This window comes from Sodiomyces alcalophilus (genome assembly GCF_042370955.1).
Source record: "Sodiomyces alcalophilus JCM 7366 unplaced genomic scaffold ACRALscaffold_5, whole genome shotgun sequence".
In the NCBI taxonomy this organism is placed as follows: Eukaryota; Fungi; Ascomycota; class Sordariomycetes; order Glomerellales; family Plectosphaerellaceae; genus Sodiomyces; species Sodiomyces alcalophilus.
Window position 1 is genome coordinate 1,051,516 of NW_027263536.1, and position 22,006 is coordinate 1,073,521.

At 53.6% G+C, this 22,006-nt stretch overlaps 5 protein-coding genes across 5 annotated transcripts; 3 read left to right on the top strand and 2 right to left on the bottom strand.

The window, feature by feature from the left end:
* Window positions 1–785: 785 nt before the first annotated feature.
* ACRALDRAFT_1064774 (uncharacterized protein) lies at window positions 786–4,063 on the bottom strand. The gene is made up of 3 exons (XM_071017039.1): window positions 3,406–4,063; window positions 2,973–3,256; window positions 786–2,912 (listed from the first exon to the last, which is right to left on the bottom strand). Exons 1-3 carry the CDS (start codon window positions 3,577–3,579, stop codon window positions 1,250–1,252), a joined length of 2,121 nt encoding a protein of 706 aa, XP_070874086.1. The 5' UTR covers window positions 3,580–4,063; the 3' UTR covers window positions 786–1,249.
* Window positions 4,064–7,484: 3,421 nt separating this feature from the next.
* ACRALDRAFT_211711 (uncharacterized protein) lies at window positions 7,485–9,414 on the top strand (the record flags this gene model as incomplete). The annotated part of the gene is made up of 14 exons (XM_071023763.1): window positions 7,485–7,510; window positions 7,560–7,762; window positions 7,836–7,992; window positions 8,019–8,216; window positions 8,263–8,310; window positions 8,344–8,361; window positions 8,399–8,442; window positions 8,470–8,538; window positions 8,592–8,611; window positions 8,700–8,845; window positions 8,923–9,066; window positions 9,108–9,136; window positions 9,168–9,311; window positions 9,368–9,414. The coding sequence occupies 14 exons, from the start codon at window positions 7,485–7,487 to the stop codon at window positions 9,412–9,414; spliced, it is 1,293 nt and encodes a 430-aa protein (XP_070874087.1).
* A 1,467-nt stretch (window positions 9,415–10,881) lies between these two features.
* On the bottom strand, window positions 10,882–11,465 carry ACRALDRAFT_2107961 (uncharacterized protein; the record flags this gene model as incomplete). Its single annotated transcript, XM_071023355.1, has 6 exons — window positions 10,882–10,946; window positions 11,030–11,099; window positions 11,168–11,194; window positions 11,254–11,288; window positions 11,357–11,390; window positions 11,445–11,465. Coding segments are annotated over 6 exons (252 nt in total), but the record flags the coding sequence as incomplete, so codon positions are not given.
* A 715-nt stretch (window positions 11,466–12,180) lies between these two features.
* ACRALDRAFT_2020392 (uncharacterized protein) lies at window positions 12,181–15,159 on the top strand (the record flags this gene model as incomplete). The annotated part of the gene is made up of 5 exons (XM_071020011.1): window positions 12,181–12,447; window positions 12,472–13,330; window positions 13,361–13,380; window positions 13,415–14,680; window positions 14,827–15,159. 5 exons carry the CDS (start codon window positions 12,181–12,183, stop codon window positions 15,157–15,159), a joined length of 2,745 nt encoding a protein of 914 aa, XP_070874089.1.
* A 1,834-nt stretch (window positions 15,160–16,993) lies between these two features.
* On the top strand, window positions 16,994–21,155 carry ACRALDRAFT_1082625 (uncharacterized protein). Its single transcript, XM_071019335.1, has 3 exons — window positions 16,994–17,947; window positions 18,020–18,223; window positions 18,299–21,155. Exons 1-3 carry the CDS (start codon window positions 17,428–17,430, stop codon window positions 20,557–20,559), a joined length of 2,985 nt encoding a protein of 994 aa, XP_070874090.1. The 5' UTR covers window positions 16,994–17,427; the 3' UTR covers window positions 20,560–21,155.
* Window positions 21,156–22,006: the final 851 nt, after the last annotated feature.

The window sequence follows — 22,006 nt, forward strand, 5'->3', positions numbered from 1 at the left end:
CTGTTGGCATGTTTGGTTTGTGCAGCACTCAAAGGAGACCAATCAGTTAATAGCAGACAGAATTCATCGGTGATTCAGTCACGGTCTGTATGCTGAAACTCGAGGCGCGTAGCGCGTCTTTTCCCGTTCAAGGGAAAAGACGAAAAGTCAGGTCGAGATTGAAGGGAAATGATTATACTATATTATACCTATTATCTATATTATACAGGGTCTGCAGTTGAACTTCAACTCCCTAGCACCATGCCGATCCTTTCACGAAAGTCACTGCACTGTCCGTATACATAGGTACGATGTACTCTGTACACACCTTGACACTCGTGATTTACGTACCTGGATCGACAAATCAACCGGACGAGGGCCCGATCCAAGGGGAACCTGTCGGAAGGCGATGATCCGGCTAGTCGTGCTCCACCATGCCCCACATTCATCTTCCCGCTCTTTTCTGCTTGTCTTCTGCTTGTCTCTGATGACATGACGAGACGCAACACGAGAGAGAAACAATACCGAATGCATCAAACATGCCTCCCTCAACACAGAATATAGCTGCTTCTGAGGATGGGTGCCGGACATTTGTTAGAGGGATACCCTGGGGGACACATATGTACAGCGTACATGTACAATGTACAAGCAAGACCCACAAGCTGGTGGTGCCTTGCCGTCGGAAGAGGGCCTGGACCAACCGGCCTCAGGTAGCCGTTGCTATGACATTTCGCATTTACACGACGCACTGAAATGTACTGTGTAGAAATCTACAACGTACGAATATACGAGTGACACTTGAACACCGAGACCAACGACCAAGGAACGGAAATCTTAATCCGTTGGTTTATTCAACTAAACTCTCGTGGTATCTATCACATTGGGGGGGTAGGTGAAATATCACTGGCCCAAAGTCCACTCCATAACCCCTAGTGATCTGGTATATGCAAGTTGTCGCCCATTATGCAAAAAAGTTGCCAACCCGACCTCTTGCCAAGTAATAACGATTTGACGCCTGAACCAAGCCTGAGTCCCTACCTCCGGGACTGAAGCGATAGACGCACTTGTTTGCCTTTGCCTGTGTGTACATAATGATGCGCGGGAGATAAAAAAGCAAAGAAAACATTGAAAATCATAAAAACGCTGTTGTTGATGCTGTTTAGGGTATGTAGTTTTTGGGTCTCTGTAATTCAGTCGCTTTCGCCCACCGGTTCTTCGTACGTGAGACACTCCGTGTAATTCACCAGCATCTGCCCCGGCCGGTCATGATTCAGGCCACGGCAATGGTCGGTGGACACTCCTTGTATATCTCCGACTTCATGTCCTGAAGCCGCTGCCTCATGCTCATCAAGTTCGCCAACTGGTCCTTGGGCGGGTGGTCCATATTGGATATCTGCTTGTGGAGAAGAGCGTATTTGTCGTATTTTCGCTTAAACAGCTGCGCCTTGCGTATGAGCTCTGGATCCATGGGCTTGTGCCTTTTGGTCCCCGCAGCGGTGGTAACGCTTCCCTTGCTGGACGACCCGTCATCCGACGTGTCTGCGGTGGCTTTTCGCTTCCTATGAACCGACGCTGGCTCGGGTGCCGCCAGCTGCCGCGGCTCCAGATCCGATGCATTGGTCGGCGGTGACGATGCGAGGGGCGACGACTTGGTTGGGGACGTGTTCTTGGTGCTCTTGAAGGACAGTGTGCCGTTGGTGCTGCCACGCGAGCCGTCGGATACGGCCGGAGGCTTCTTCAGACTGACCGCAGACCTCTGGGACGCCTTGCTTCCTGCTGCTGCTGCTGCTGCTGCTGCTGGCGCCTTGGGTTTGATCCGCTTGGCCAGCGGAACGCCAGAACTGGAACTGCTATCATCGTCCTCGTCTCGCTGTCGCTTGGCAGTCTGTTGGCTCTTGGCCGCGGGTCGCTTGACGGGATCGCGCTCGCCAGATTTGCTCTTTACGTTCCCCTGGGCCACTGCCACGGGCTTCTCCTTCGTCTCGTCTGCGGGCGCCGGTGCGGGTGAAGCCTTGCTCGTTCTTGCTGCAGATGTTGTCGCCGCCGGGGGTTTGCTCTCGGACGATTCGGATTCCGAGTCCGAATTGGTGACAAACTCCGCCGAGAGCACTTTGCCCCCTTTGCCCGTCGAAGGCTTGTCTTTGGCTGCTTTAGCCTGCGACGCCCTGGGTGTCGTGGTCGTCCTGGGTTTGGTCGAGAGAAGTCGCTTGACCTGCGAGCCTGTGCCGCCGGCCTTCTTTTTCTTGGCGGGCTGCGACGTCGATCGTGCCATCGGTTCCCCGCCCTCCACGATGAGCTGGTCCTCGCTGCCAGCCTCGCTCGCCGCGTCATCCACCTTTTGAACCTTGAGCTTGGGCACGGGTGCCGGTGGGCCCTTTGCAATGTTGGCCTGCACTTTGCTCAAAACCTTGCCCTTTCCGCGCTCTTCCCTGGGTAACAGCTTCTGCCACTGCGGCTCGTCCACTCCTAGCCGCATTCTGTCGAAGGCCCGGATGGCGTTATCGACCGCGCTCTGACGCTCCTCGGGGGTATCATAATTGTAATTCCACACATCCAACTCCTTCCAGCATTGCTTCTTTGCCAGTGTCCATTTCTGCGTGTCCGAGTTGAAGTCGGCCACTTTCTCGATGGTTGTTTTCAGGTCTTCGGCCTTTCCGCTCCATTTGGCCTCAAGGTGGTCGTACGTTCGGTCCGCCGCCGCTAGCTCGTGCACGATCATGGCCCGCTCTCCCTTTGCCTTCTCCATTGTTCGTTTCGACGCACCGTAGCCTGGGTTGAGGGATGGGGAGCCAGACGCAGTCAAAGCCGGCGACGAATGTAGCGAGCCCGATTTGGCACCAGCACCGTACGAGGCCATGCTCGACAAGTGCTTGGCTGTGGTCCCAGACCGTCCTGGTAGCTTCCCCGTCGGTATCCTGTCCAAAATTGTTGAGCTGTTTGTTCGAGTTAGCTTCGGCTCTCTCTCACAAACCCGCCGTCCCCCGAGCACATACTGCTTCTTGGCAGCCTCCGCTGCCGCGATAGAGTTTTGCAAAGTTTCTATATCCGAGTCCAAGGCGGGGGATGCTGAGGGTGTAGCCAAGTTTCTTGCCCGAGTGGCATTATGGCTCTCGCTTGCTTCGTGACGAGGTGAGCTGGGCTTTTGCCAAAGGGACGTAATGTGTGGGATTCGAGCCGCTTTCTTGATCGATTCGAATGGCTTGGTGAGAAAAATGTCGAGAGGGGCAGGTTCGGCTGTCGGGGTCGGGGTGTGGCGCTTCGATCCGTAGTGGAAGGTCTAGGAGAAACAGACTGTTAGCTCTGAATTCTAGACACCACATTATTCTCAATGAGGTCCTTTATGAGGGCGACGGAATTGCTCGCTTTCTTTCCCGAGGAAAGCATGGGGGTGTGAAGCGACCGCCGAGAGTCGAGAGATGGACTTACCGGGCGGCTTCCCAACGACAACTGAATGTCCTCGCCATTCTGAACGCACTTGATCATGTCTTCAATGACACTGTCTGACAGGGTGACGGCGAAAGCCTGGGCAGGCAGGGGCGAGATGGAGCTGCCCGAGCCCTCCAGCTCTAGGCCGGTGTCTGGAACTCGGAGGGTAGTCATGGTTGCTGTGTGCAATGTGTACTGTGCTGCGTGATTGCTGTGCAGGCTAATGTTTCTTCAGGGTGAGGTTGTACAGGTGCTAGAAATGTTACTGTACAGAAGCAAGAGCCGGCGAGCATGGGTCGAGATTGACGTCTCCGCCGGTCAGAGAGCGAGGATCTGAATGATGAGAGATGGTACAGAAATGCTTGTGACGGCGAATGCCAGGTTGGATAAGGAGGGAGGAAGAAGGAATTTCTTGAGTGGCAGGCGATTACATTGTCGAGAGAAGTCGAATAGAAGAGAGCCTATTCGATTCGACCAAGACTACGAATAGGCAGTTTGAACAATGGCGAGGTGATTGGGTTTGTTCTAACAGGGCGAAAGAAACCCGCAGAGCAGGACAATGCCAAAGAAATGCTGGAACAAACGAACAAGGTGAATCACCCCACCACCGTTTGGTTGAATGGCTAGGCAGAGGAAGAGTATGTATGTAGGAAGGAAGGGCAAGTATGTACGGAGCAAGGAGAGAGGGGAGAAGTGAGAAAGTGAGCGACGACGAAGCAGAGGATCAGGTAATGACGGAGCAAGGCACACGGGACAGGCGAAGTCGTACTCCGGCTGGGTAGAGTGGAGAGGCGTGGGCGGAGAAAAAGCGGCAGCCCACTCTAGACGCTAACCCACCCAACAAGCCCATGGGCCTTAAGGTTCGGATACCTGAAAGGGAGGTACAGGTACCTCCAGTAATCAGAAGAGAACCGGTCCACCACAGGGAGATACTTAGGTCATCCTGTCACGTACTCTCCATCTAACTGGTGCACCTGGGTGCTTGTACCTACGAAGTACCTAGTATCGCCCCACCCGCCCCATTCTACCCACTCTCTTCCCGAGTCGTCAGTCCCAAATAGGGACAGGGCATTCCGGCATGTACCGTCCTCCGTCTTTTTTCGTCCTGCCCAGCAACCTCGGTGCTTTTGCTCCCATCTTTGGACGTGCAGATGCGCAGAGGAGGATCTAGTTTGCATACATATATACGGAGTACGTTGTAAATAGGAGCGGCGTAGATACTGGAACGATCGAAGCGCTCAGATCTCTCCTTCGCCGGGTGCCAGAGGCGGGTGAGTAATATCCGTACAACGTACAACGTACACACAACGTACGTTGTAGGTACAAAGTACGCACGTACCTTTACATCCTGGAAAGTACGTTGTATTTCCCCCACGAGACGAGAAGACGCTACATTATTACACTTTTGGGAACCGAACCTTTCGGCTCATTTGGCCCATGATAGGCTGGCATTTTAGCTAGGTTTGCAGTTGTCGGTACGGAGGGCAGAGGGTAACTTTGTACCTAGGGAAGGGGAATGGAGGGACGGGAACTCACTCGGCAGAAAGTACTTCTCGGGTGCTACAAGCCGATGCAGTCCCTCGCCACTCTCGTGGGCCCAGGAAGAACCTCACCCTCACGCCCAAGTGCCTTTTTTGATATTTCGTACATACCTGCCTGGTAAGGATTTGCGAACATTTGTGTCCTTCGAACGAAGTTCTAGAGGAGTGTCATTATGTCTGCCCGTAGGGTGTCCGCCCGATCTAGAGACACCAAGCACGTGCTACGGAGTACAAGCCGAATATGTACAATGTATGTGGATGCTCAAGCTGCGCGGTGAAGTGAAGACTTGCTGACCGCCTTCCTGCTTCATGCTTCAATCTATCTTTAACAATTAAGAGGCGGTCTCATTTGCAACGGGATATAAACGGTGTGGATTGTAATGTGGAAGGCTTGTTGGTGTCATATTGGCCTCATTCTGTCCCCCTCGATGTCCTTGAACATAAGGCCCGTCTCAGCTCGTAAAAAGGGACCATGGCAAGTTGAACTAGTCACCACCAAACATATTCGTAACTGTCTCGACAACAGACCATCAAGCTATTGAACGAGATATGTCGGGCTGATCTATAACTTTCTTTGGGAGCGACCGCCATGATGGGATTGCCTAGGCAGGTGAAACGACCTCTGAATATCCTAAGATTAACGCAGGGTCTTGGGAAAAGTGGTCTGGGCTTTGGACGGCCCCATATCCCGACTCTCACTGTACAACGTAGCAGTCACCCAATCAGTAGCCAACATACTCGCACTCTCACACACGTACATTTCTGTTCTTGCGCGATTGGATTTGTTCGTAGTCGTTCCTAGTCGACAGGAAGACTTTGTGGTCCAAACGAAGCCGGTGTTAGGTATCCTAACCACGTCAACAGGATAGGGCAGCAGAATGATGTCAGGAAGGCCAATGGATTAAACGAAATGTAAACGGGCACACCCCTTACACGCCGTATGGACGGACAACGGACAAGAGTTTCAGTATTAGGTTGTTCGCCGCTTGGCATTGGAAATTCAACATCGTTATGTTACCATACCTAGGGAGAATAAAAGATTGGCTATCAAAGTGATAGTAACTCCTGTCTACTCTTGCGTGTCGGGGTGGGGTGGCTCGGTGTTTGGGGTATTACGGTTCATCTGGTCAATATCGTCTCTAATCTATTGCTCGATGACAAAGAGTCCGCCCGCGAAGGCCCTGAAGCCGGTTAGGATGCATGGTACTAGGTGGATGCGTACTTCGTACCGGTAGGCCCGAGTTTCTCATCAACTCGCTTACGACATAACCCGCCCAATTCGTTTAAGTTTCCGAGGCTGTTTATAGTCGAAGCTACGACGGATAATCAAGACCTCAGGTGGTCTTTGATTCACTGGTCAAGAGTGGCTCAGTGTCTGGAATCTTTATGGCTCGTACGTTGTACTTTGTAGTCACAGTCGTACTCAGCACTTCGTAGGTATATATATGGCCCGTGCACCCTTAGGGGGTGGGGTGTGCATGACAATACAATGGCCTCCTCGAGTACAACGTATGTATTCGTAAAACCCATCCAATCTTGCTGTAAAATGCTTGCAAGTTCAGTCAGGCTAACGGAGAAGCCAGCGGACATGATATATAATTAATGCATCCCTCTCGGCATGGAGGTTGGACTGATAATCGCCAGTCAATTCTTTCCCTGGAAATTGGGCAATGTTGAACTCGTTGATTAGTAAGTGGGTCAGGAGTTACTTTAGGTGAAAGAAACTCGCGAATGCTCCGATGCCATCCCAGGTCCCATCTCCCACGAACGAAGCAGTGCCACCACCCATTCGGCCTCCTGGGATGGCAAACTATTTTTGTTTACCTACTCCGTACTTGGGAAGATGAGATACTTTCTCCATGGGCTGACCGAAATGTGAAGTGGAACGGATTTTTGACCGTCAGTGTAGAGACCAAGGTATCCGTATGTACGTTGTATGTACTGTATATAGAAAGTCATATCGGAAGTCCATCAGTCGGGAGTGAAACATCACGTGGCGATCCTGTTGAATCCGCTTCTGCTGGATGACATGATGCAAGTTACGGGCAATTACTGAGATATACGTAAAGAACTCGATAGTTCAAGCACTTTCCCAGAGAAACATCTCTCCGACTGTGGCTTACGGATAGATAATCTGGACCCACATGCGAACAGCCACCCAGCCTGACCAACCAGTGTGTGTACATTTGTATACAGGCTTCGTAGTGTACTGTACCTAGGTGGTAATTAGTTGATACGGAGAGGCCAAGGCGAGGAGGAGGCGCATGCGTGAGGATGAGGATGGATGCTGACTGGCCTCGCGACGGCGACAAGAATAGGTTCCACCGTATTTGGTCTCCCGTGGGCCTCCTAACCAACAAATCTGCATCAACCTTCGCCTGTACATGGCTGTTGACGTTCCGGTTCATCTACGAGGGCATCCAAGTATCTCGAGAGGGGCCTGGCATCGCCGCAACATGCCCAGCATGAGAGTAATCCTATACGTTGTAAAGATGTATCAGCGTCATACATAATGATAATGTAAAATGATTCAGAGGAATGGAGATTGCCTCAATGTCGGCTTTGTTTGGTAGGGGTAACCACGATAGTGTACATAGTGTACAACGACGCAAGAACAAAAATGAGGGAACATCGCATTCAAAATGAATTACGAATGCATCAACTCGTGTTCCGTCAACCCCTCACGTCTATTTCATCAACCTCCCTTTTTTTTCCCCTCTCTCTTGCTACCGCTCGCTTCTGCGGCTTTATAGGGATAAAAGGAGCTGCTGTGGCATCCTCACCTGGCCCGTCGCATTGGTGTTCGATTCAACCTCGTTGTCCCACATCTTACTGAATTCGTGTGACGGAGAACAGGGAAGAAACCCATAAACACCCACCTCACACAAGTCAACCTACTCCGTAGATCATCGACAATACGGCCAGCCAGCAACTACCTGCTATTGCTCCGGCGGTTGAGTGATCATGTTGCTACACAGTGGTTCGTCTCACCTCGCGAAACTGGACTGACCCAACCCCATCGAGATGGGCTTGCAGAACATCTTCCGTGACAGGATAACACTGAACCAGCAGAACGCAGAACACCGCCCTGTTACAGTTGTCGACTGCAACGCAACTGCTAAGATCGCGCATGTACGTAGGTGTGTACAACGTACATGTACTCTTCCCTACCTACCCTGCCCACGGCACCAAGTGCGTGCAGCCTCTCCGTCCCCTCCTTTTGGCCTATCTTGGAGTTAGCTTGCATGCCGCGTCGATAGCTTCCACCTCGTGTGCTTAGCGTAACCTCCGACGGGTTTGCCTGGAGTCTCCCCAGACAGAACGACTCCCCACCTATCACCAATTTTTACGAACTACTTCGTACGTGATCCGATCCATTGACACGTACCGCGTGTAGTCTGAGCTGGCATTACACGTGATCTGGCCAGGCCGAAATGGGGCTGAAATGGCAGTTGTCGCTACCCGGCCGATGGCTCTTGTTTTCCAAACGACACGAGTACAGTAAGTCGACACAAATGTCGAGCCAATGGACCCGCCTACGCCTGCCTATTAGCGTGGAGTTGTAAGTACATTTGCTCGACAGTTTTGCCTCGTCACTGTACATAAAATACACCGTACAGAAAGGCGTTTTCCGTGAATATCCAGACAATAACCAGCTAGCATTGGTGTGAGTAATTACTCCATTGGTGTAGGTATTGCAGAGTAAATACCTACTAGTCTCTTATTTCCCCGCAGACCCAGGTAACGGCACAGTGTCGTACCAAGGCGGAAGGGGTAGAATTGCACCACTTTGCCCCATCCCCACTCCCCGGGGCCACGAGGAAGAGGTATATTACCCACTATACTAGAGTGACAGCGAATCGGCGACATTCGTACTGCTTGGAGGCTGTCCCGATAGTGTAGAACTACCTAGGTAGGCGAGGGGAATCTTCGTACGATTTCTTCGGAAACTGTATTCACAACTACGGGGTATGAGACCAAGTACATGCCACGAAGAGAGCCTCGACGCCTCGTACACCCACCATCTCCCTCCCCCTCGGTACAACGACTCGATTTCCAATTATCAAGTCATTTTTGCCGTCGATCAGCTTACACCTCGTGGTATCGGGCGGAATCAACCGTCGCCTAGCTCACGCCGTCCTCTGTCCACCGCGCCGCTAGGCCCGAAAACGCCATACTGGCCGTACCGAGTGGCCTATCAATGTGACCATTGCACCGTAGCATTGTCGGTGGTGCGTGATCCACCGAGGAAGAGGGACAGTCTGACGGTACCGCGTCATAACGGAGACCAGTTCAGGAACCACCAGGAACCTACCCACAGCTTCGTTTTCCTATCAATGGCGCCGATTTTCGCTTCTAAAAAATGTATATTTATTATTAGTCACTCATTGTGGTGAAATGAATGTATCATTCCACTGCAGACATGTCTTTCCAGACGCCTTTCCTCTCCAGCCCATGGATCGAGTAGGGCGGTACCGTACCGTACATACGTTATATGTACATCTCGAGTCCCCTTATCCAAGGGGTTCCAATTGAAAACCAGTATCCGTATACTCGCAGCTCCTCGCTCCCCTTCGCCCCCACCACGTCCCGTCCCTGATGTGATCACTTGCGACTACCTGCACCATCCTGCAAGTGACAAGCGAGAAAACTGTCTCGGAGCAAGATCGCCGCAGAGCGGTACAATGGTAGGCATGCGGCATCGTTCTCGATTTTCCAAGGAAAAGGAAACCTGGCGAGCGATGGATAACCCAGCTGCCCCGAATGGCCTACATCACATCGTTGTATGTATTTAGCAGGCCCCATGAATTCTGATGCCAATTTACAATGTATATAAAACCGCCTGTCCCTGCATCACCCACTCTCCTTTTGCGCTTCGTTTCTTGACACACCCCAAATCCCGAATAGAAAAGATCATCGGACAGTGGCGGGCTGCTTCATTCGGCAAGACACGCCGTGAATACTCTCAATACTCTCCAAGGGGCCCAAAAATGGACAATGGGGTCGCTTCTCTCGTATATAGGACATTCTTCTGTAGAGTCTGATTTCCAGCAGAGAATAGTGTCTGCGAACATATGCCAAGAGGTGGTGTCTTCGCTTTCCTGTCGTTGATTCATCGTTCTGATGAATACTGTAAGACGCCAGTATTTGCGTGACAGGCGGGCAGATGTCGTGTCGATAATTCGAACCCCCTCGGACTTCAGTCTCGAATCAAGCACGGCAGCACAAGAAACACAAACGCTGGTCACTATTACCCGTCTTTATTCATCGGGTCTTCGTACGTCCAGCTTCAAGGAAACTCGCTTGTAATTCAATGGCATTATTAGTCCCTCCAGATTGTAGACAACACCCATGAGAGCGATGGTGAAGACCAACCCCTTCTCGCGAGGAAAGTTCAAGCAGAGTCGAGAGTCAGAACCTAACCAGAACCTGACAACTACGCCCGCCACATGCCAGCCCTTACGCCAGGCTCCAACCGTTCGCAGTGGTGACCGAGATGAGGCGTCGGAACTAGCATGCCCAAGGGTGTAAGCCACCGCCCCGCGAAACCCAGCTCCTCACCCAAGTCATCGTAGGAACCATCCCGGCGCTTCTGATTACCGATTGGCATGTCCCTGATATTGGACAGGTTTGCAGCCGACGAATGGAGGTGTTGGGTACCGAGCAAAATCTCTCGAGAAGTATCGTCCACCGTTGTACTCCGAGAAGTTCAGACATACCATCGTGAAATAATACCTCAGATCGCACCCATTCGTACTAGTCATTCTTCCCCCTCCTTCACCGTCGGTTCGTTCGCATTCGCATTTTTGTCTACTTTTTTTTTTAATCCGCCGAGGGTCGTCATCTATCCCTTGCCCCCCTGATTAGCGCCATAGCAGAACCAAAAGACCCTTCCTGATCTGCCGATCACGAAAGGGCGTGATGAGACGACCCTTTATTGCGTCTTGAAAAGTAGAATGGCGCAATGACCAAGGTAGAAGTATATGAAGTGCTTCGTCTCTGTTCCATCGGTGGGTTGTTAGCTCACCATACCCACAAGGCCGCCTCAAGGCACCAGGGACGGCGGGGGACGTGGTCCTTACCATGCGTTACGAAGCTTCCAAAGTTGCGGCCGACGATGCAGTGCCATGTCGGACCCTTGCGATCGTCAAACTGGATTGGCAAGTCAGACCTGTGGACCTAGTTGTTTCTCGAGTGCGGCGAAGACCGGTGCTGCTTACAGTTTTCTTGATGTGCTGCGCGATGTCCTGTTCGAACCATTAGTCCCACCACATCGATTGATATAGGGAGTATGCCGAGAAGATACCTTTTCAATGGTGAACTTCGTCATTGCCTCCTGAGCTGTCAAGACCCTTGTTAACCCTCCATTCCATGTTGTGGCATGCACTCGAGACTTGTGTCTGACGTACCAACTTCGATGACCTCCTGCTGCATGTCATCCGTCTACCAAGTCGTTAGCGTGCTTCCCGCCCTAGTATTCCATTTCGTAGGCTGTACCATGTCCGCCGACTTGATCTGAACTGTTGCGAATCAACTTCGTCAGCCTGTACCATCCGGCAAGGACGGGCCCGCTATAACGCACCTTCGAGCTTAACATCCCGAGCGGCGTCGACGCCTCCTTTGTCGGCCATGGTTGTTGGATGATGCCTTTCGAGATTCCGTAAAGCTGTCGAAGACCTAGACCCACAAAATTCGCGTCAGTGTCCCATTGCAGAGGAATTGGGATGCCCCTCCAAAGCTGAGGAGCGCCGGGTGCTGGTGTCGTTGTGCGGCCGCAAAGAAGAGAACTTTTAACATACGCTGTAGTATAGAACGCTGGCAGTAGCGTTGGTGAATGACGGCTTGAGCTTGCTAGCACTGAGCTTGGTGGATAGAGGCTGGTTGACAGATGTTTGCTGTTCGTATCCTCACTCTCAGCCTCATCCCAGCCGAGGCGAGGTCATACGCACAGACCATGTAGGTAACAGGGGTTTGGGTTGGGGTTCTCTCCACTTGCGATAAAGTCACGTGTCGATAAGCGGAAAGCTTAGACCTGGAGAGAAAAAAAAGAGAAAAAAAAGTTCCATCTCGAAAATTTCCAAACAATGCTGCTTGACCACTTCACCCGTTGTCACATCTCCCGTGACATTATCTGATTCGTTTCTCTCCAACGAAACGGTCATGTACTCATAATCACGACTATCCCGAGACCCTCTCAGATTCGAGTTGAGTCTGCTGGTCTAAGATCGTCATCATGGAAACGTCCCGAATCTTCATCAGGGGGCTGCCACCGACCATCACGGACGATGAGCTCCGAAAGCATTTCTCCGCTGGGAATCAAGAAGTCACAGATGTGAAGGCGATCCCTCAGAGACGCATTGGCTACATCGGATTCAAGACGCCTCAAGATGCGAAGAAGGCGGTCAAGTACTTCAACCGGTCGTTCATTCGCATGTCGCGGTTGTCCGTTGAACTGGCAAGACCAGTATGTTTCTCTCATGCACTCTCTTGTCCACCATTGGTCTTGTACTGACGATGATGGCAGATTGGCGACCCTGCTCTTCAGAGACATAACCACAATCATGACCAGCTCCCCAAGACGAACCTGAACGAGCGGAAGGCGCCCGCCCCGTCATCCGCGGAGGATGCTGCCACGTCTGACTCAAAGAAGCGGAAGCGAGTTGAAGTCGACGAGTCAGATCCCAAGTTACGGGAGTATCTTCAAGTCTTCCAGTCTGGAAAGGGCGTTGCAGACGAGATGGCAGAGATGTCGACTCCTGCAGCGGCAGCGGAAAAGAAGAAACTGTTGGAAGAGGGTGAGAGCGACGATGAGTATGAACTCATTCCAGCGCGCCCGGAGAAGAGGCAGATGAGACAGGCGCCAGATGATGAACCTGTGAAAGCCCCGAGGGAGGACGATTCGATGGCTGTTGATAAGGAGCCCGAATTGAACGGCGCGCCAACTGAACCTGAGACCGAGGCGCCACCCGACCCCGCACCTGAAGCCAACACTGCTGCGACAGATGATGACTGGCTTCGGGCCCGGACGAACAGGCTACTCGACCTTGTGGATGAGGATGAAGTACCACCGCCACCTTCGCCGAAGGCTGCCAGTGACCAAATAGCCAAGCCCGAAGTGAAGGGTGACCCGGTGGACCCCGAGGGTGAAACCCAAGCACAAGAGCCTGAGGCCGCCGTTGCAGATGCCCCTGATGACGCGCAGAAAGATGAAGAAGATGCTTCGATTGCGACGATCCGGAAAACATCACGGCTCTTTGTCAGAAACTTGCCCTTTACAGCGGCCGAGTCTGATTTGCGCGAACACTTCGAGCAGTTTGGAGAGGTGCAAGAGGTAAGGAACTGGTTCCTTTTTCGTTCTTCTCCCGTATGCGTTGCCTTCCAACGTCACTTGATCGTATGATGAATCCAGATAGGGACAGCTGACCCCTTTGGGGTTTGATGCGAACCTTGGATCAGTATTTTAGTAGATGCTTCGACACTCTGATATTCGATCATTTTCTTCCATGTTACTGGCGCTTGAGACCCATGATGTGTACTCAGCAAGGCTAATCAAGTGTCAGGTCCATATTCCCGTGGCGAAATCCGGGTCCAGCAAAGGATACGCGCTGATCCTCTTTGCCGATGCCGAGTGTGCTGTCGCAGCATTCCAGTCGTTGGATGGCCAGACTTTCCAAGGGCGACTGCTCCACATTCTACCGGCAGCTGGAAAGAGAGACATTGGTGTGGATGAGTTTGAGCTCTCCAAGCTGCCCCTTAAGAAACAAAACTTGATCCGAAAGAAGGCCGAGGCCGCGTCGTCGACCTTCAACTGGAATTCGCTCTACATGAGCCAAGACGCCGTCAACGCCTCCGTGGCTAGCCGGCTAGGGGTGTCCAAGTCTGAACTCCTGGACCCTACAGATGCCTCGGCCGCAGTGAAACAGGCTGTGGCGGAGTCCACCATCATCAACGAGACCAAGCGGTTCTTTGTGGCGAACGGGGTCGATCTGAACGCCTTCAAGTCGCACAAGCGGGGTGACACATGCATTCTTGTCAAGAACTTCCCCCACGGCACTACGATTGAGGAGCTCAGGACCATGTTCGAGGAGCACGGCACTGTGCTGCAGGTGCTCATGCCGCCGAGTGGGACCATCGCCATCGTGCAGTACGCACAGCCGGCGCAAGGCAGGGCCGCGTTTAAAAAGTTGGCCTACCGACGCATCAAGGACTCTGTCCTCTTCCTCGAAAAAGGGCCGATCGACATGCTCAAGAATGACCATGTCCCTCAAGTGACGCAGTCAGAGGACAAGCAGCAACCGGCCGGGGTTCAGAAGTTGAGCGTGACCGAGCTCCTGGAGCGTGGAAACGATGACGAAGTAGAGGAGGCTGCGAGTCACTCGGTCTTCGTAGGCAATCTCAACTTCGCCACACGCAGCAGCGGCCTGGTGGAGAAGTTTGGGGGGCTGGAAGGGTTCGTGTCGGCCCAGGTCAAGACAAAGACGGACCCCAAGAGGCCGGGTCAGGTGCTCAGCATGGGTTTCGGCTTTGTCGAGTTCCGGTCCAAGGAAGACGCCCAGGCTGCCGTCAAGGTCATGAACGGCTTTGTTCTCGACGGGCACGCCCTGGCGGTCAAGGCATCGCACAGAGGACGCGATGCGGCCGAAGAGAGAAGACGAGAAGATGCTGCCAAGAACAAGGCCGGCCAACGGACCAAGATTATCATCAAGAACTTGCCCTTCGAGGCTACCAAGAAGGTACGTAACCGTAATTTGGTGTCTTATATCCCCGCCAGCCCCTTTTCCGCCTGCCCTTTTTTTTTTTTTTTTTTTTTTTTTTTTTTCCCTCCCACCCTCCGTCCTCTGCGATGGAATGACGAGACAGATTGCTAATTTCCCCGTAGGACATTCGGGCGTTGTTCGGCACGTATGGCCAACTAAGGGCGGTTCGCGTTCCAAAGAAATTTGGCCAGACCTCGAGGGGCTTCGCATTCGCAGAGTTTGTCACGCCACGCGAGGCGGAGAATGCGCGCGCGGCCCTCGAGAACACGCATCTCCTGGGCCGCCGGCTGGTGCTCGAGTTTGCCGAGGCCGAGGCCGTGGATGCCGAGGAAGAGATTGCGAAGATGCAGAAGAAGGTCGGCGGCCAGGTCGACAAGGTCGCCCTCGCGCAACTCACGGGACGGACGAGGAAGAAGGTCAACATTGGGGACCAAGGAGACGAATTCGATGCTTGAAATCATGCAAAGGCGAACGAGGAAAGGCAGGCAATGAATCAATCTTTCTGGAGATAAGGCGTTGGTTTCAAGGGCGGGTGTAAGTAAAATGGATGATACCACATTTGCATAGCCTAGAGCACACAATCGAGGCGGTTTTTTTGATTTCTGAACCCTTTTTCGCCTTTACCCATCCAAAGGGACCCGACCCTTCTCTCACTACCATTTTCAATTCATTCGTCGAGGGAAGAGAATGGTTTTATTAGGTCCAGTGGTTCAAGTCCCTGCTGTTTGTTCTCCCTTGGTAAGGATGCCTTTTTCTCTCCTGGATAATACAGAGTCTTGTTGTTAACAACCCTCTATTGATTCGACAAGGGGCGACTATGACTACGCATGCACAGTTCTATCTTTATGCCCTTTTCCCCCTTCCCTCTCTTTCTTCTATTCATCCTTTCATCCTTTCATCCATTCTTAGTACGACACCAACTTCTTTTGGTTTGGTATTGATCGCTTCTTTCCACTTCCCTTTCTCGGGCGAGGAATTCTTTGTCTCTCTTTCTCATCTCAGTTGCATGCCATGCGAGTCGACACACCAGCTCCCAAGTATTTTTTATTTTTATTTTATTTTTAAAACGGCCTTACAATCTCAAGAAATCATGTTCCTGTTCCTGACCAAGGGTAGTGTGGCTCACTTGGACTCTCTCCTCTCCCTTGCATATCCTCCCCAGGGCCCCACAGTTCGTCCAGCGGCCGCCTTCTCGGCCCCCCTTAGACAACTTCCTGCTAAAGGGGACCATGCGAGTTTCCAACGTCACATCAGCCCTGTCTTTCACTTCGTCATCTAGATCTACCCTAGGGCCGGATGACACACACTTACCAAGGGTGGGAACATTGGTGGCCTGTTGCTCTCTGCTCGGTGGAGATGTCTCAACTGCTTCTTTCTGCACTGGAGACTTTCAAGGTGCTGCGTCGAATGAAGAAGGGTTAGTCCGTCCAGTCAATCATGAGATATGGAATCGGTTGACCTCCACACTGTCATCCGGAACATGTAGGCTTTCTGCTACCCTGTCGCCCCTTTCCCCGCTGTCCTGGCCTGGATATCTCACCTCCCGAGGGAAGAAAATACCCCGATTCGTTGCCACGGCTGGTCATGGTTCCTCAGACGCCACCCTAGCTACTCAGGCTTTGCGTCTACGTCCAGCATAATCTTTCCTAGGCAGCAATTTCCCTGGAGATCTGGTGTGAGGCAGATGTATGGCTTCTGCTCCATGGTTCTCCCACCCTCTCCCTTGAACAGACACCCCTGCCATCCACGACGCCGTACCCTTCCTCTTTCCCTTCCGATACCTCTTTCAGCGGCCCGGCCGAGTGGGTCGCTATCCTAATGCCACGGAACCCTGCCAGCAGCCCGATCTTTCGACTTGGGTAGGAGGTGAAATATCGATATGCTTGTTCCTGAATACCCCGCGGCGACACCCTATCCTCCTCCGAGAGGGACGCGCTATAGGCCCGGGGGACGGCATGTTGCCCCATTTCCATCTCCTACCCCCTCTTACCCCGAATATCGTCCTTGGTAAGGATGACCGATCTGTCGATCAACCTGGTGACTCGGCACTTGACGAAACATGGGACATGGATGGGCCCATGATGTGAGTTCTTCTGACAGTTGCTGATCGATCCCCGTCCCGCGGGGGGCTCGCGTCCTGGTCTTCTTCGTCCCACCCCACCCCACCCCCCCTTGTTCCGACATCTGGGCATCAGGAACTTATATGGCGTGCATTTTCCCTTCCCTTTCATGCCAGTCAAACAGCCATTCTCGTTCCTCAACCTCAACACCAACGTCGGGAGTTTATCCCCGGTCTCCAGAAATCTGGGAAGCTGAGATATGCAGTTGTCTCGCTGCAGAACCTGATCTATTGTTCCTCCACTGCTCACCCACTGGCCTGATTCGCGTCTCCCTCGCCCTTCTTTCCCATCGACTCCAGTCACGTCACGTACATCGCCCGTGTTCTGCCAAGCTGACGCCGGCGTGCCCTCCTCTTAAAGATAGAATTCCTCTGTCCTTTCTTTCTCTTCAAAGGCATTCTTCTTCACATTCTCATCTTCATTCTCCGTACCTGGACTCGGAATCCGTTTGCATTGTTCACCATCCTTCTGCTTTCGAGGCCCATACGCAAAACATCCTTCCGCTCTTGAGAGTATCACTTGTTTGTGCTGTGCTCTCCGTCTCTGCCTCTGTGGCCCGGAGAGAGTGTTGGCGAGAGTTGAACCAAAGCGGAGAGACGGGCAATGCTCATCGGAAGCATGGAGCACCCTCGCCCCATGCTGCCATCGCAGCATCCTTCCTCCGCCTACGGGTATGACCACCAGGGTGGGGTGTCATCCCACTCGCGCCCACCACTGCGTCAGTCCACGGGCAACGCACAACATCTCAACGTGGGTGCCCTGGACATGTCGTCCGCCTCCACGACGGCCACAACAGGCGCCGCCGTGACCAGCCTGGTGCCCTCATCATCAAACCGCCAGGCCCCATCTCTCGGTATCTTCTCTCCTTCCTTGCCGCCCTCGATTCCGACACCGGTGGTGCCTTCCCAAGCCGGACCGGATTATTGCGGCGGCAGTGGCAGTGGTCGTGTCGGCGGCTTCGGGTTGAGGGCCGATCAGCTCCGCCTTGCACGTCGACCAAGACATGACATCAACCCCATCTACTTCGCCCCTGAGTTTCGACCCTATCGAGACAAACAGGACCAGAAGGACCCGAACGAGAAGCAGATCTGGCCGAGGGTGTTGGAGGATGCTTTCCTGGACTGTAAGTCAACGCGCATGTTAAAGTCCACTTGGAGAGAGAGGGGACCAGCAAGCTAACCAATGGTCGTCTCAGCGTTGTTGATCATCCCGCACATGGGAAGGAAGAAGTATAGCATGCAGGGCAAGCAGTTCGGGCGTAACATGCTCATCAGCGAGTACCTCTGGATTGCGTACTGTTGCAGCCTGCAGGCGGGACAGAAGGCAGAGGAGCGCAAGCGGAAGCAGGTGTCCAGCCACATTCAAGTGGTGAAGAAGATGTTTGAAAAGCACCGTTGCTGTAAGTTCACATCCCCGCAAAGGGGCCCAATCATCCGGTCGTCGACTTTGGCAGCAGCTGACCCCCTTTGTGAAGACCATTTCTTTTTCGTCAAGGATGCCGACAAGAGCGAGGCCCGTCTTAAGGAGAACAATTCCGAGATAGCCTCGTTCAAAGACAACCCAGTGCTCATCGCCCTCTCGGAGGGCAGGCTGCCGGATGTGCGGCCGAATTACGAGTACTTTGCGCAGATTCTTGCCATGGATTCTCAAGTGGTCATGCGGGCCAAGACGTGCTGGATCTTCGTGTCTTCGTCAGACGTGACCCTCGACGAGAGCACGGGCACAGCCCTCGACCGCAGCGGCAAGGCGCTCGACACTGACATGTATCCCCACCTTGAGAAGAACTTACACAGAGAGACGGACACCGGCCTGGCACGGGGCCTGGCTGGGGGCGGTGTACTACTGCATGAGTACAACCGCGAGCTGACGCAGAAGGAGTCCGCGGCGGCGACAGAGATCTCTCAGGACTGGGAGGCCCGTTTCCCGGTGCTCCACCGGAGCCTTGAGGCCGCCACAGCAGAAAACCGCTGGCTGGACATGCTCGAAATGACGGTCACACTGGAGCTCCACCCGCGGAGCAATTTCCCCACGGGGTCGGAGCTGAACGGGTTCGTCGAGCTGAGCATCGCGCAGCCACACCTGCAGAATCACCGATGGAAGTGCGTCACGCTGCTGCAACGTCCTGAGGAGCTGTGCCGCGCGGGTGAGGGTGGGTCGGTGCTCGTGGAGCAGACGAGCGAGGTTGGCGTGCAGTACATGCACAGGCCCGGTTGTGGTAGAAACAGCGGCGGAGACAGCGGGCGCGGTGGCGGCCTGGAGTGCGATTGCCGGACCAGACCACGGCAAGATGTCCGGGTGCCGTTCCCGGCAGCAGAGTGGGCAAGCATTCTTAGCAGCTGCGCGGGTTACCTCCAAGAGCCCATCGAGGCACGGTCGAGGGCGGACGGCGGAAGCAGCGACGAGGCCAAGGCAGCGGAGCAAGCGACGCTCGAGTCGGAACGAACGACGGCGGATCTGATCCAGCAGATTGCCATGTTCCAGGAGCTGTGGTCGTGCCCCCCCAACGCAACACCAGACCAACGCAAGTGGACGCGGCGAGGCGTCCTTTTGTGGAAGTTCCGCACCGTGCACGCTTTTGATGACAAGGGAAATCCTGTTTACGAGAAGATCAGCGCGACAAAGGGACGCAAGGCCTCCTCGGACGGGAATGGTGATGAGACAGGGTCCGGGTCGAGACGTCGTGCCAGCAAAGCCAAGCGCGTGTATCATCCGCCCGGCACGACGTGGCGATTCCTAACGGCGTTGGACCCCATATCGGCGGAGCATCAGCGAAACGTGTGCATCAACCCTGCCACTAACAACTCGGTCCCGAATCGCGACATGGTGATGGCGCCCAACCCCAGCTACCCGCATCATCTCACGGCGGCCATGAGCGAGAACCTCAGCGCAGCATGGGACACAGTCACCATGCCTGGCCAGCTTCCCAGCCTGACCTCCAACGGGGCCATGAGCTTTCTGGACAGCTTCTCGCACGGGCTTGCCACCCCCCCACCCACCGCCTCTCTACACTCCTCGTATGCGCCGAGCTTCGACAGTAACTACGAGCAGTCGGGCCGACAGCAGCCGCACCAGCACCAGGAGTCGCAGCCGCAGAACCCGCACAGCAACCAACAGCAAAATCAGCAACTGGACTTCCTAGCATCTACTTGTCCCACATCCATCGACAGCCAGGGCACCCTTGTGAGCGACGACAGCCCCACCGAGGCCACTGACCCTTTCCTCTCCGCTACAGGTGGCGTGGGTGTGTCCGGGGGCTTCGACGGAGACGGTAGTGGGCTGCAGAACTGGGACCCTGCGACGGCGGCCACATCGTTCAACGGGCTCGACCAGTGGAGCGGGTGGGATTCGACTGTAGACTCGGGGAAAGCAGCGCCGCAGTCATGGCAAAGCGACAACCAACGAAGCGTCGGGGCCAATGGCGGGCTATGGCCCCTAGAGAGCAGTCGGGACAGTGGCCATCATATGTGGGCCCAGCAGCCCTGGGTCCACGCGGTATCAACAGCTACGGAAACGAATGCTCGAACTGAATGGGCGTCGGTTGACCAGCGACAGCTGCCCTCGCTGGATCAAATCAGCCCCCTGAGGGGACTCGGGAATAGGAAGAGAACGAGGTCGAACAGCCTCGACATGGAGAACAGGGAGAACTTCCCTGCGACAGCAATACAGAAGTTGGTACATCACGGTGCGACAGCCGTCGGGATGCTCGATGGAGGACACGGGCATCCGAGGTGGTAGAAAAAGAAAGAGCAAAAGGCAACTTCTTGGAGCCGCCGTGAGCAGGCCCAGAAAAAGAAAGGAAAAAAAAAAAAAAAGGACACACGGTGTAACGGCGTTTTGGTACAGGTCGAAAGCGACGGGACGCGGGACTGTGTAGTTGATTTCGGGTCGCTCTGTTCAATACTGACCCGTATATCGCGGGAGATAATGGATTGACGGTTTCGGGTAGAAAATGTCTGCAGGGTGCAGAAGGACGGATGCGAAACGATCACGGCTGATGTTTGATACCATGCTTTTGCTATTGTACAAAGTAGTTAGTTGCGGTCGAGCGATGTAGAACATTTGAGACGATATGGACCTTGCGGAAACAACAAAATGGAGTATTATCGCTGCAGTCGCTGCATGTGTGAGCCTTGCATCGGGACAGCCCGCCGTCGTGCATGGAAGGGATCGTTCTACTCGAGTCGTGACGATGGATGGCACTGAGCAGAATTATCGTGTCTCGAGTTACGGCCATGGCGGGAGGCAGTCGCGATATCAACTCGGACCGACCACCGCACAACGAGACAGAAGTGGGAAATGCGATCTAATCGCCTCGGTGTCTGGGGATGAGGAAAAAGAAGAAGAAAACGATGAGGAAAAAAAAGAAGGAAAGTACGTTGTACGTTCCTAACTTGAAGGACGTCGTCGCGTCTGGCTCCAGTGTGACGCGATGAAGTTGCCCATGACTCTAACGTTGACCCACTCTTACCCCACTTACCCACTCTTGCCCAGGTACGGCAGGAGAGCCAGTGATTGTTCCTGCCCGCGCGGCACCTGTGGCTTGGGCGGCTCCAAGATTAAAGCTTGGGAAGCAATCCATTGGACAGAAGCGAAGCTGGGTATTGTCCAGTGTTACAACAGCGTTTCCCCAAACCGAGGTGTGGGTCTTTCCTTCCCGTTTCGTTGTTGACGTCGAGAAACTCATCGCTCGTATCCACGTACGTACTGCGACTATCCTTAGTACGCAGTCAAGGTACTTATCCCAGGGGAACTATGTGTACAGTATATGGCTCGGCTTGCACGCAGTTTTACGTGGACATGTGCTGGGCCGCCAAAAAGGTCGAAGGTTAGGGTACATCTGGCGGCTAACTACCTACCCGGGTTAGGTGGGGTGTAGGTCAGAGCTTGAACAGAGGATTTTGCTCTGACCAGAGCCAGGTCAGAGGTACAACTGTCAACATGAAGTTCTAAGACTGTCGACAGTCTGACCAGTCATCGGGCTCTGACCTATAAACCCCTAAACCCGGGTAGGTAGTCAAGTCAATCTACGCGCGACGAACGCGGTAATATCAGGAAGGAGCGACGTTCGGGGTGTGGCAGGTCCACCCGGCAGTAGCCGTTTATTGGCTCATAACGTCTATTGAACAAAAAATAAAAAATAAAAAAAGAAGAAAAGAAAAACATGTGGAAACATCATGTTCAC